The 14,062-nt window shown below is 36.2% G+C and overlaps 1 protein-coding gene across 3 annotated transcripts; it reads right to left on the bottom strand.

Annotated features, from left to right (window-relative positions):
- LOC124223069 (glucose-dependent insulinotropic receptor-like) lies at window positions 1-14,047 on the bottom strand. Of its 3 annotated transcripts, none has more exons than XM_069137707.1 (9): window positions 13,561-14,047; window positions 12,919-13,282; window positions 11,166-12,124; window positions 8,633-8,931; window positions 8,167-8,502; window positions 6,268-7,116; window positions 2,709-2,957; window positions 2,193-2,538; window positions 1-1,120 (listed from the first exon to the last, which is right to left on the bottom strand). In XM_069137707.1, the coding sequence occupies exons 5-6, from the start codon at window positions 8,456-8,458 to the stop codon at window positions 6,392-6,394; spliced, it is 1,017 nt and encodes a 338-aa protein (XP_068993808.1). In that variant the 5' UTR covers window positions 8,459-8,502; window positions 8,633-8,931; window positions 11,166-12,124; window positions 12,919-13,282; window positions 13,561-14,047; the 3' UTR covers window positions 1-1,120; window positions 2,193-2,538; window positions 2,709-2,957; window positions 6,268-6,391. The 3 variants fall into 3 exon arrangements, with proteins under 3 accessions (XP_068993808.1, XP_068993807.1, XP_046490665.1); XM_069137706.1 differs by having other exon boundaries at window positions 8,683-8,931; XM_046634709.2 differs by lacking the exons at window positions 6,268-7,116; window positions 8,167-8,502; window positions 8,633-8,931; ... (1 more) ...; window positions 12,919-13,282; window positions 13,561-14,047 and adding an exon at window positions 5,184-5,409 and having other exon boundaries at window positions 2,659-2,957.
- Window positions 14,048-14,062: the final 15 nt, after the last annotated feature.

Below are 14,062 nucleotides of genomic sequence, written 5' to 3'. Positions count from 1 at the left end.
ACTGAGATTAGGTTTCCGATGGTGGACATCCTCTTAACAAAAGGATCGATATGTTTATTAATAATTTGATATTTATTGCCGAAACGACATATATGAGGGCAATTTTAGAGGCTCGTAAACATTTTTTTCAAGCATATAGTGTAATAGAAAATGGACCGACACAAAATGATGACTAAATTTACCCGGAATAACATGATATCTAATAATATATTTAAATGCATTGTAATTAACAAGGTACCTTTTGATTGTTATTATTTTATTATTGTCGATATAAAATTACCTTGAATTTTTTATTCGCTCAGTCAGAATGGAAACCTTACACAGACTTCCTCGCTGCTTTATAGTTTTTCGGATCTCGTTTGTTGCGGTGAAAAATTACGTCTGACTCTATTGTTAAGCGTGTTTCATTCCTTACACACTAATTTTTTCATAAAATTTGTAACGCCGGTGTTCCAAAATCGGCTTATAACAGGGTCAAGAAAAAAATTTAGGGAGCTCATCCCGGCAAACATTATCGCCTTTTTTCCCTTGCAATAGATGAAGGTTGAATTGCAGAAAACGTCCTTGTGGCTAGCAAAGACATACTGAATCCAGGTGAAAACAATACAGGCGCACCAGAAAAGTACCGCCGAGACTGCTTTGATCTTGGATAGTTTGTTCTTGGCAGTTTTCTTCGCGTCATCATTTTTCACCGACTTACCACCGCGAAATATTCTCAACTCGGCATTATCGCCTGATGCGGTTTCATCTGTCCGGTTTCTATCGGCTCGTTGAAGCTGAATCTGTTTTTTTATTGAGTGATGGGCAATTATGACGTACGATATCGCTCCAAGCGATATCGGAATCATCTCGATATTTGTTATGAGATATATGAGGTCGGGTGGAGTGAACAAACCCAACCAAGGGATTATATCACCTTCCGTTGTTTCGGTCCACAGACCTATTGTTGGTAAGAGGCCAAGAATCGTTCCTAAAATCCATGTCGACACGATTAGAAGACAACCTCTTTTTGGGTACATCCAACGGTTGTACTTCATGCCATGGACTATGTACAGGAACCTGTCAACGGCTATCAAGCCAAATGTATAAACGAAGGCTACCGTACTTGCAATTATCATTCCTGTAATCAGAATTGGGTATGTATGTGACAAGGAGTGAAAGGCTTGTGGAAAACTGACCGGAATTGCGTGAGTGATAGGAAGCATCTTAAGAGGCCGAAAACCAAGTGATTTTTTGACATTTTTTTACAACACGGAAGAATTTAATGGATATTTTCTAAACTCTGAGGGTATTTTTTTTTTTTTTTTACACTAGTTCGAATTATATCTGGTAATTTTTTCAAGTCATTCGAACCGTGATTGATCGAGTTGTATTAACTACGTCCCAAATCAGGTCTTCATTTCCATTGGCAATTTGGGTACACTTTGGAGGTCGAAATTTTGTCATCTGGAACCAAGGAGACTGAATTTATTTCATTGTTCAGATTATTTCTAAGAACGGCAACCTAAATATATCCTTTAATGTGAAAAATTTAAGGTTTTACACGCGTTTTACACAGAAAGTGTCATTTTTACCATTTTTTCGCAGCTCTTAACAATCAAAAAGGGTACTTTAAACAACGCAACCATCCCAACGGTAGGTTTCGTGTTCCGGGTGAAATTTCGTTTCATTACTTACATTTCATTTATAACAATCACCAAGTGAAGCATATATATGTATATATATATATATATATATATACATACATACATACATATATATATATATATATACAGAATTTCAGTGATTCGTGGTATTCGTTATCAATTCTCCATTCGCAGATAAATATTATTGCGTGTATACGCGTACAGATGTGATTAAGTAATCTTGAGAATGAAAAAATGTCAGCTTCGTGAGTTTCAGATCAAAATTACGACATTCAGAGTGTACTCATCAAATTTCAAGGCAAATGAAGATCTGCTCTGGGACGTAGTTGAGAACTTGACGAATTATGATTAAAATCACTTGAAAAATTACCAGACGTGAATATTTCCTAATGTAGGTTGTTCCTCTCCCCTTAACAAAGTCATCTCGATAATCGAATCGTGATCAGAATCAACAATACGACACGTTTTAGTCACGTTCGAATACGCACATGTGTTTAAATCAAATATAAGGCACCGTCACCACTGTATTTCCAATGAAAATCTCACCTATCCCGATACTGCATGAAAGATCAGTGCTAAATGGTCTCGGATAATATTGGTCGAGGAGAATACCGACAACTGTGACCAAGTCAGCCATCGCACCATTGCCGAGGAAGAGGTAAGTCGTCGTTAGGCTCACTCCGTTCTTGACGATCGATCCATATAACAAAACGAGCGCCAGATTGGCAACGATAATGAAAATCAGAACGCAGACATCGAAGAGGTCAAGTTGCACATCGACGCTGCTAACATCGTCAAGGTTGAGAATTGTATCTTCCGTAGTGTAGTTAAAATCCATCGTTTCGATGGCTTTTTGAAAGGTTGAAGCTGTGGCTGCGTGTTCTTCTCCGATCTGAAAAAAACAAGATTACCCCCGAATTGAGTTTCTCATCGGTATTAACACCGAGATAAGTACCATTTTAGATTGTTGTAAATTTTGTTCATTTTATTTATCAACATTAAGCGTATATACCATGATTCACGATCAGTTATACAACCATGGAATATGGATGCTTTACATACGTCGTATTTCGTCACGGTCTTGATCTTCGGCAACCAATCAACGTCGGCAATTGCAAGTCACAATTCACACCGGCAGCCTCACTCAGCTTCTGTGACGAATGCGTAACGCTCTTAGCCAAAAATCACAAGTTAACCGATCGAAGAATCCTAACCGTTGTGGATTTGGCGATAGTCGAAAGAAGAGATGCGTGAAACGATCACTTTTAAACCACCCAGGAACAAGTCTCTCGTCTGAATAATCCAACGGCTCTGAAAGGAATGAAGTTATTACCAACCGTTCGTAACCCCCACTTTTTTTTTTTTTTATTGTTAGAGAAATTCTCGCTTGTTGGACAGGATGTGGCATAAAGTATAGTCACACCGCGGCACCGTGCAGATAAATTAATGAGAATCCCAGAACTCAGGGGAATCCTAATCAGATTGGACTGGAGGTCCCTCGCTTTAATTATTTTTGGTTACTATTATTCGCGATTCGGATAGTTCGATTGAATATTATATTTTCTAAGACTGATTATTCATGATTCATTGTTTTTTCCTCAGGAGTTGTTATCGTTATACATTTCTTTATCAAGGCTTGGTTGTGTTTATTTTTAAATCGTATCCCTGATAAAAATTTACTTCTCATGATATTGTGTAAGAAACAATTAACACACTTACAATGAAATTAATAAAGTAATTCCTTTGATATATAAAATTATTCTACAATTTCTCATCTACGAATAAATTTCTGATATAACGAAAGTAATCCATCAATTATAAGCTCTGCATTATAAAAAAAGATACGAACAAGCAGTTCGCATAAATGTGTCATAAATTGTTATTGTACGTGCGGCGATAGAAAGATAGGTAACTTCAACGGATATCAAAGTATGAATATTGCTTGCAATTATTCAATTTCGAATATATTCGTGAGGAAAAATGGCGATAAGCTACGCTTTGCTGCCTCGACGTATTGTCGGTGAAATGTAAAACAAGAAAAAAAAAACTACGGTTTGCTACCGAAAAAGGTTGGTGAGTCCAGAAGTATTGAAAGTAGATGAACATACAAAAGTGGAAACAGGATTTAAAAAGTACAGGAGAAAAATCAAATAGGATGCAATATTGGGAACCTGCGTTTATTTCACTTTCTACGATTTCTTCCTTGTTTCCTTTTCCTTAATATGAACGTTTAAAAACGTATTTTGCCATTTCTATTTTTGCGTATGTAATCTACGGGATCTGGTAACTTGTGGTGGACTGAGCGGTAATCGGTACTAAAAATTTCTCTCAATGTTGAAGAAGGATTGAATGCGTGCAATCCCACAAATTAAAATTTTATTTGTCTTTCAAGAATTCAGTATTCCAAGGAATCGAATTTTATCCCTCTCGAATCAACCTCTATGTGTGATTTGATAAAGAAATTGATTTGGTCAAAATAAGTGATTTTCATTCTATCCATTTACTCATACATTGCTTAACGAACTAAATGTGCATTTTGTTGAGAACATTTAATGATTGAAAGAAACAAATCAATCGAGTGTTTTAATCTAAACGAATCTACATCTTGCAGGTAAAACTCGTTTCGTTGATCCAAGTCAGTGAATATAATTTGACTAACTGCGAATACTTTCGTTCATTAAAATGTAGGTATGTATCAGTAGAAAGAACAGAAAAATTGTTTCCATACAAATAGTTCAATGAATCTATCCACAATTTTGAATATTTTGTTGGTTGATGAAAAAAAAAAACCCACAAAAGTCCAACGTGTAAAACAGTTGGAAAAACATGAAGGTTACGGAACCAAGTTTTCAGTGTATTGGACCAACGACATAAACGAAATATTTATGTCAAATAGATATTTTGTCGATTGGAAAGTTGGTCCAAATGATTTCAGGACTTCCTTTCGTTCCATGATTAAGTCTCGTCAATAAAAATTTACAGTAATGCTGATAAAACATTATTATCTTACCTTATAACCTGAGCATTTGTTTATCCGAACGATATGAGACTACAATCAACAAATAAGTTGATTAAATTAATTTTTCAAAAGCTACACTGAACCGAATATTCAGTTGCTTGAATTTAGCTGTAATTTTTCCAACTAAATGTTAACTTCGATTAACTGGGATTTTTTTAAACCACCAAAACACGATCTTGCATCGATCAAACATTTCTGAGATCGAAAAGTAGGATCTTCAGAATAACGAAATGATTTTCACATCAACTATATGTATATAATACATACCGATCGATTCGATATTTCGTTGACTTTAGATCCTCGCATTTCTGTCAAATAATAACATAGTCAACGGAATTATTTTTCATTTATTTCGTGCAACTCATAAATCGTTGTGATAATCGAACTTTCAGTCATGATCCTGAACGTGTAGTTGTAAGCGAAACAATTTTTTTTTTTTCTGATCCAACGCTTTTTTCTCTCTCAGTGTATACCTATGTATATATATATACATTATATGATCAAGAATAATTAATTACCGTGGTTATCGTTTGGTCGGTAGATCGCAAGAAACTGTCGAGTTTCAAATTTATCCAAGTTCCTAACCCTTCGTAGTCACAGTCTTGAAGACTTTCTTTTTTTCTCTAATTGTTCATTGGTTTATAGTTTGTAAATTAGTTCTTGGTTAATTCAGAGTGATTTGTAAATGTTTGATCGATAGAAAATAAGTTCAAGTTTGACAAACAGCGCTCTTTTTACAGGATCGTTGGAAAAAGGAGGTTAAAGGAAACGGAGTCGTTTTGCGAATAGTAAATAAAATTATTCAATTTTTATTTCCGGTTACCGCTCAGTCCTATTAACTATTTCAATTTTTTACCACAATCGAAAAGTATAGTTTCAGGTAGAAAATGAGAATTAGTTATCTTGCCGTTACCGGAAACTCTAGTATCCGTTGCTATTCTTTCTCATTACGATCGCTGTTGCTAGATTTTCTTGCAACCGTTGCAAAACTTTAAAGCTCGTGCAAAAATAAATTGACGTTAAAGCCTTGTTTAACTAAAAAAGTAGATTGAACTTCAGAAACTGATTTTTCGTTGCAATAACCAAAAAAGGATCGACGATATCGCAAAATGGTTACGCGTACCTCGTTTTTCGTAATTCCAACAATATTCGAACAGTTTTTTTAACGATACCCGTTTCACTCAATTTTTCTCAGTGTTCCTGGCGGATATTCTTTCTCGCCTGCCTTACCTGACATAGGAAAGTTTTGAGGTACTGATCGCAGATAGCGATGGAGGTTCACAGAGGATGTCAGGACATGGAAATTATGTAAGGTGGTCACTACTGAGATTAGGTTTCCGATGGTCGACATCCTCTTAACAAAAGGATCGATATGTTTATTAATAATTTGATATTTATTGCCGAAACGACATATATGAGGCCAATTTCGGAGGCTCGTAAACATTATTTTCAAGCATGTAGTGTAATAGAAAATGGACCGACACAAAATGATGACTAAATTTACTCGGAATAACATGATATCTAATAATATATTTAAATGCATTGTAATTAACAAGGTACCTTTTAATTGTTATTATTTTATTATTGTAGATATAAAATTACCTTGAATTTTTTATTCGCTCAGTCAGAATGGAAACCTTACACAGACTTCCTCGCTGCTTTATAGTTTTTCGGATCTCGTTTGTTGCGGTGAAAAATTACGTCTGACTCTATTGTTAAGCGTGTTTCATTTCTTACACACTAATTTCTTCATAAAATTTTTAAATCTGGCGTTCCACAATCCGTGTATAAGTGGGTTCAAAAGAGAATTGTTCAAGCTAATCAGGGCAAACAGTGGCGCAGTGCGCACCCTTATTTCCTTGCAATTGATGACGATTGGATCGCAGAAAACGTACATGTGGCAAGCAAAGAAATACGGAATCCAGGTGAAAACAATACCGGCACAAGTGCTAAGTACCACCTTGACTGCTTTGTTCTTGGATGGTTTGTTCTTGGCAGTTTCCTTCGCGTCGTCATTTACAACCGACTTACCACCGCGAAATATTCTCAACTCGGCATTATCGCCTGGTGCGGTTTCATCTGTCCGGTTTTTATCGGCTCGTCGAAGCTGAATCACTTTTTTTATTGCGTGATAGAGAATTATGCCGTACAATATCACTACAAGCGATATCGGAATCATCTCGATTATTGTTATGAGAATTATGAGGCCGTGTGAAGCCAACAAACTCAACCAAGGGATTTTATCACCTTCCGTTGTTTCGGTCCACAGACCTGTTGTTGGTAAGAGGCCAAGAAACGTTCCTAAGATCCATGTCGACACGATTAGAAGACAACCACTTTTTGGGTACATCCAACGGTTGTACTTCATGCCATGGGCTATGAACAGGAACCTGTCAACGGCTATCAAGCCAACCGTATAAACGGAGGCTACCGTACTTGCAATTATCATTCCTGTAATCAAAATTGGGTATGTATGTGAGAAGAAGTGAAAGGTTTGCGGAAAACTGACCGGAATTGCGTGAGTGATAGGAAGCATCTTAAAAGGCCGAAAACCAAGTGATTTTTTGACATTTTTTTTCAACACGGAAGAATTCAATGGATATTTTCTAAACTCTGAGGGTATTCTTTTTTTTTTTTTTTACACTAGTTCGAACTACATCTGGTAATTTTTTCAAGTCATTCGAACCGTGATTGATCGAGTTGTATTAACTACGTCCCGAATCAGGTCTTCATTTCCATTGGCAATTTGGGTACACTTTGGAGGTCGAAATTTTGTCATCTCGAACCAAGGAGACTGAATTTATTTCATTGTTCAGATTATTTCTAAGAACGGCAACCTAAATGTATCCTTTGATGTGAGAAGTTCAATGTTTTACACGCGTTTTACATAGAAAGTGTCATTTTTACCATTTTTTCGCAGCTCTTAACACTCAAAAAGGGTACTTTAAACAACGCAACCATCTCAACGGTAGGTTTCGTGTTCCGGGTAAAATTTCGTTTCATTACTTAAATTTCATTTATAACAATCACCAAGTGAAGCATATATATGTATATATATATATACATACATATATGTATATACAGAATTTCAGTGGTTCGTGGTATTCGTTATCAGTTCTCCATTCGCAGATAAATATTATTGCGTGTATACGCGTATAGATGTAATTAAGTAATCTTGAGAATGAAAAAATGTCAGCTTCGTGAGTTTCAGATCAAAATTACGACATTCAGAGTGTACTCATCAAATTTCAAGGCAAATGAAGACCTGCTCTGGCACGTAGTTGAGAACTTGACGAATTATGATTAAAATCTCCTGAAAAATTACCAGACGTGAATATTTCTTAATATAGGTTGTTTCTCTCCCCTCAACAAAGTCATCTCGATAATCGAATCGTGATCAGAATCAACAATACGACACGTTTTAGTCACGTTCGAATACACACATGTGTTTAAATCAAATATAAGGCACCGTCACCACTGTATTTCCAATGAAAATCTCACCCAACCCAATGCTGCATGAAAGATCAGTGCTAAATGGACCCGGGTAATATTGGTCGAGGAGAATACCGACAGTTATGACCACGTCAGCCATCGCACCATTGCCGAGGAAGAGGTAAGTCGTCGTTGGGGTCACTCCGTTCTTGACGATCGATCCATATAACAAAACGAGCGCCAGATTGACAACGATAATGAAAATCAGAGCGCAGACATCGAAGAGGTCAAGTTGCACATCGACGCTGCTAACATCGTCAAGGTTGAGAATTGTATCTTCCGTAGTGTAGTTAAAATCCATCGTTTCGATGGCTTTTTGAAAGGTTGAAGTTGTGGCTGCGTGTTCTTCTCCGATATGAAAAAAACAAGATTACCCCCGAATTGAGTTTCTCATCGGTATTAACACCGAGATAAGTACCATTTTAGATTGTTGTAAATTTTGTTCATTTTATTTATCAACATTAAGCGTATATACCATGATTCACGATCAGTTATACAACCATGGAATATGGATGCTTTACATACGTCGTATTTCGTCACGGTCTTGATCTTCGGCAACCAATCAACGTCGGCAATTGCAAGTCACAATTCACACCGGCAGCCTCACTCAGCTTCTGTGACGAATGCGTAACGCTCTTAGCCAAAAATCACAAGTTAACCGATCGAAGAATCCTAACCGTTGTGGATTTGGCGATAGTCGAAAGAAGAGATGCGTGAAACGATCACTTTTAAACCACCCAGGAACAAGTCTCTCGTCTGAATAATCCAACGGCTCTGAAAGGAATGAAGTTATTACCAACCGTTCGTAACCCCCACTTTTTTTTTTTTTTATTGTTAGAGAAATTCTCGCTTGTTGGACAGGATGTGGCATAAAGTATAGTCACACCGCGGCACCGTGCAGATAAATTAATGAGAATCCCAGAACTCAGGGGAATCCTAATCAGATTGGACTGGAGGTCCCTCGCTTTAATTATTTTTGGTTACTATTATTCGCGATTCGGATAGTTCGATTGAATATTATATTTTCTAAGACTGATTATTCATGATTCATTGTTTTTTCCTCAGGAGTTGTTATCGTTATACATTTCTTTATCAAGGCTTGGTTGTGTTTATTTTTAAATCGTATCCCTGATAAAAATTTACTTCTCATGATATTGTGCAAGAAACAATTAACACACTACGAATGAACTTAATAAAGTAATTCCTTTGATATATAAAATTATTCTACAATTTCTCATCTACGAATAAATTTCTGATATAACGAAAGTAATCCATTAATTACAAACTCTGCATTATAAAAAAAGATACGAACAAGCAGTTCGCATAAATGTGTCATAAATTGTTATTGTACGTGCGGCGATAGAAAGATAGGTAACTTCAACGGATATCAAAGTATGAATATTGCTTGCAATTATTCAATTTCGAATATATTTGTGAGAAAAAATGGCGATAAGCTACGCTTTGCTGCCTCGACGTATTGTCGGTGAAATGTAAAACAAGAAAAAAAAAACTACGGTTTGCTACCGAAAAAGGTTGGTGAGTCCAGAAGTATTGAAAGTAGATGAACATACAAAAGTGGAAACAGGATTTAAAAAGTACAGGAGAAAAATCAAATAGGATGCAATATTGGGAACCTGCGTTTATTTCACTTTCTACGATTTCTTCCTTGTTTCCTTTTCCTTAATATGAACGTTTAAAAACGTATTTTGCCATTTCTATTTTTGCGTATGTAATGTACGGGATGTGGTAACTTGTGGTGAACTGAGCGGTAATCGGTACTAAAAATTTCTCTCAATGTTGAAGAAGGATTGAATGCGTGCAATCCCACAAATTAAAATTTTATTTGTCTTTCAAGAATTCAGTATTCCAAGGAATCGAATTTTATCCCTCTCGAATCAACCTCTGTGTGTGATTTGATAAAGAAATTGATTTGGTCAAGCTAAGTGATTTTCATTCTATCCATTCAAACTCATACATTGCTTAACGAACTAAATGTGCATTTTGTTGAGAACATTTAATGATTGAAAGAAACAAATCAATCGAGTGTTTTAATCTAAACGAATCTACATCTTGCAGGTGAAACTCGTTTCGTTGATCCAAGTCAGTGAATATAATTTGACTAACTGCGAAAACTTTCGTTCATTAAAATGTAGGTATGTATCAGTAGAAAGAACAGAAAAATTGTTTTCATACAAATAGTTCAATGAATCTATCTACAATTTTGAATATTTTGTTGGTTGATGAAAAAAAAAAAAATACCCCACAAAAGTCCAACGTGTAAAACAGTTGGGAAAACATGAAGGTTACGGAACCCAAGTTTTCAGTGTATTGGACCAACGACATAAACGAAATATTTATGTCAAATAGATATTTTGTCGATTGGAAAGTTCGTCCAAATGATTTCAGGACTTCCTTTCGTTCCATGATTAAGTCTCGTCAATAAAAATTTACAGTAATGCTGATAAAACATTATTATCTTACTTTATAACCTGAGCATTTGTTTATCCGAACGATATGAGACTACAATCAACAAATAAGTTGATTAAATTAATTTTTTAAAAGCTACACTGAACCGAATATTCAGTTGCTTGAATTTAGCTGTAATTTTTCCAACTAAATGTTAACTTCGATTAACTGGGATTTTTTTAAACCACCAAAACACGATCTTGCATCGATCAAACATTTCTGAGATCGAAAAGTAGGATCTTCAGAATAACGAAATGATTTTCACATCAACTATATGTATATAATACATACCGATCGATTCGATATTTCGTTGACTTTAGATCCTCGCATTTCTGTCAAATAATAACATAGTCAACGGAATTATTTTTCATTTATTTCGTGCAACTCATAAATCGTTGTGATAATCGAACTTTCAGTCATGATCCTGAACGTGTAGTTGTAAGCGAAACAATTTTTTTTTTTTCTGATCCAACGCTTTTTTCTCTCTCAGTGTATACCTATGTATATATATATACATTATATGATCAAGAATAATTAATTACCGTGGTTATCGTTTGGTCGGTAGATCGCAAGAAACTGTCGAGTTTCAAATTTATCCAAGTTCCTAACCCTTCGTAGTCACAGTCTTGAAGACTTTCTTTTTTTCTCTAATTGTTCATTGGTTTATAGTTTGTAAATTAGTTCTTGGTTAATTCAGAGTGATTTGTAAATGTTTGATCGATAGAAAATAAGTTCAAGTTTGACAAACAGCGTTCTTTTCACGGGATCGTTGGACCCCTGCACAAAATTCTCCTCATAAAATTGCGAAACCCGTTATGCCACCAAGCGTATATCAGAGGATTGAGCAAAGAGTTTCCAAGACCAAGCAGAGCGAGTGGCGTGTCTATGGCGTATCCAATGGAGTCGCAGGCCCCGGTTTCCGGATCGCAAAAGACGTACATGGTGCACGCGATGAAGTATGGAGCCCAAGTAACGACGATGGTACCGCAGGTAAAGAGGACCACCTTAACAGCCTTGATTCTCGAGGGTCTGTTCTTCGCCTTTTGCTTCGCGGTTTCGTCACCGATCGAAGTTGATTCACCGCCTCGAAATATCCTCAAGTTCTCGTCCCTTCCTCCGTTTTCATTCGTCCGATTTTTATCGGCTCTGCGAAGCTGCAACACCTTTTTCATCGCGTGGTACAAAATTATACTGTAAAGAACGATGATCATCAATACGGGCACCAGACCGATGGTCACGATCAGTAGAACCAAGCCCGGTGGAGCCAGAAGAATGAACCAACACTTTTTGCCGTTTTGGGTATCGTAAAGTGTCCAGAGACCCGTTAATGGCAGGAAACCGAGGATCAATCCTAGCACCCAAGTACATCCGATCAGCAGACGAGCTCTTCTTGGATACATCCAACGGTTGTACTTCATTCCGTGGACTATGTACAGGAATCTGTCCAAGCCTATCAGGCCCACCGTGTAAACGGATACTATAGTACTGGACACCACCATTCCTGCGATGAAATTGAACGTGAATGAAAAATTACCTCGGTTAAAAGGAACGCGATTGTTTCAAATATCAGTCGTACTCAACACGGTGGTGATCATTTTTTGATATCAGGGCACTGAGATAAATTTTTATTTCCGGTTACCGCTCAGTCCTATTAACTATTTTAATTTTTTACCACGATCGAAAAGTATAGTTTCAGGTAGAAAATGAGAATTAGTTTTCTTGCCGTTACCGGAAAGTCTAGTATCCGTTACTATTCTCTCTTATTGCATGACATTTTTCTCAGTACGACAAATGGAATCGTTAATAGGACTGAAAATTTTTGCAACATTTTTTTTATATCCCAGTTATTTTGTTTTTAACTTCACTTTTTGTGTAACGTAAAAACTTTTGACTGATTATGCTAGGAATAAAATTTAGAATAATAGAATTGATATTAGAATATTTTATGTACGATTAGTTTCATTGTGATACGATACTTTTTTAGTATTTCCAAAAATACCGTTTCTATTAACAAATATTAGCTTATTTTTAGTGTTACAGTTGCTGCCAGTGAAATTGAATGTTTATCGTTTTGACTCACCTTCTTTGGTTCAGGGTATTTTGTTATTCACAATAAGTGCTGGGTAGTTAGATACAATAAATAACAAAGCAGCTTGAATCGAAAAAGGTAAGTTCTTCGTTATTAAAAAATTTCGTTGACCAATGTTATTAGGTGGGATAATTCAGTAACGTATTTCAGAATTCTATTCGTACGATGAATATGGTTTGATTTCATTTTATACAGAAACGACTCACCCATTTGGATTGCGCATTCAATTTGACTGCTGTAGAAGTCGGGAGGCCTGCCAAAAATTACACCGAAGAGAACAGCCAAACCGACAACCAAATCCGACATCGCGACGTTTCCAAGGAACAGGTAAGTCGTCTTTGGAGTTATTCCTTTCTTCAGGATTAATCCTGACGATAATACCACTGAGAGATTCGTCAATATTATAAAGCCACAGAGAATCATTACGAACATGTGAATGGCGGCCAATGAGAGTGTAACTTCTTCCGTCGAATTGAATTTTGGATACTCTGTAGTTTCGTTGGCAATTAACGTCCAAATTGTTGTTTCCCACGTCGTTGAATCTGGCGTTGAGTTATTATCTTCAGTCGCCTGAAAAAAGTTTCCTCAATCGAATCACGGTTCCGTGTTAAAGAAAGGGTACAAAAAATTTCAAAATTTAAAAAATGTGCGAAAAGGAAATCTTCGGAAACACGCAAATTCGTAAATTTGTAACATCGGGGAAAAAAAAAAGAAGAACTTTCACGATATTTCTGTCAGTTGAATCGGTGCTTTTTTCAAAAATTAATTATTCGTTGGGAAAATAACATCAGATACTTACTGAAATACTCATATTTATACATAGGTACCGTATGATTCAGAGTACTCACCATGATTATTATCGTTTTGTTAAAAAATCGTAAAAATCAGCTAAGCTTGAAATTTGTTATCGTTGTTCGTAAGCTTTCGACGGTCACGTAAAATTCGCAAACTATTCGTCCGCAATCACACACTTTGGAAGTCCTTCGGTGATTCCTCTCAAAGACAACGCCTCTGAGATTCAAGCTTTGTCGACGTGAAGGTTCTTGAACGAATGAATACCGTCGTTCAACATCGCCGTTTGATTTGTTCATTCTGCTTGCGAATTTCATTTTCTTACTTTGTGCAGGATATTGCGGTAGGTGACCGACACCGCTTGGGAATTGCCAGCTAAGCGCGAAGAAAAAAGCGATTAGATAAACAGATGGCGAATAGAAATGAGTGTATTTGTTTTTAACACACTTTAACTAATGAATAGTTAGCACGAGGAGATGCGAAAAACTTCGATAACTGCGATTTCTGAATTTGTAATTTATAACTCGTATTCGCATCTGGACTAAAAATTTATTTATA

The sequence above is a fragment of the Neodiprion pinetum genome, chromosome 7, assembly GCF_021155775.2.
Source record: "Neodiprion pinetum isolate iyNeoPine1 chromosome 7, iyNeoPine1.2, whole genome shotgun sequence".
Classification (NCBI taxonomy): Eukaryota; Metazoa; Arthropoda; class Insecta; order Hymenoptera; family Diprionidae; genus Neodiprion; species Neodiprion pinetum.
This window is presented reverse-complemented; position numbering and strand designations above follow the sequence as displayed.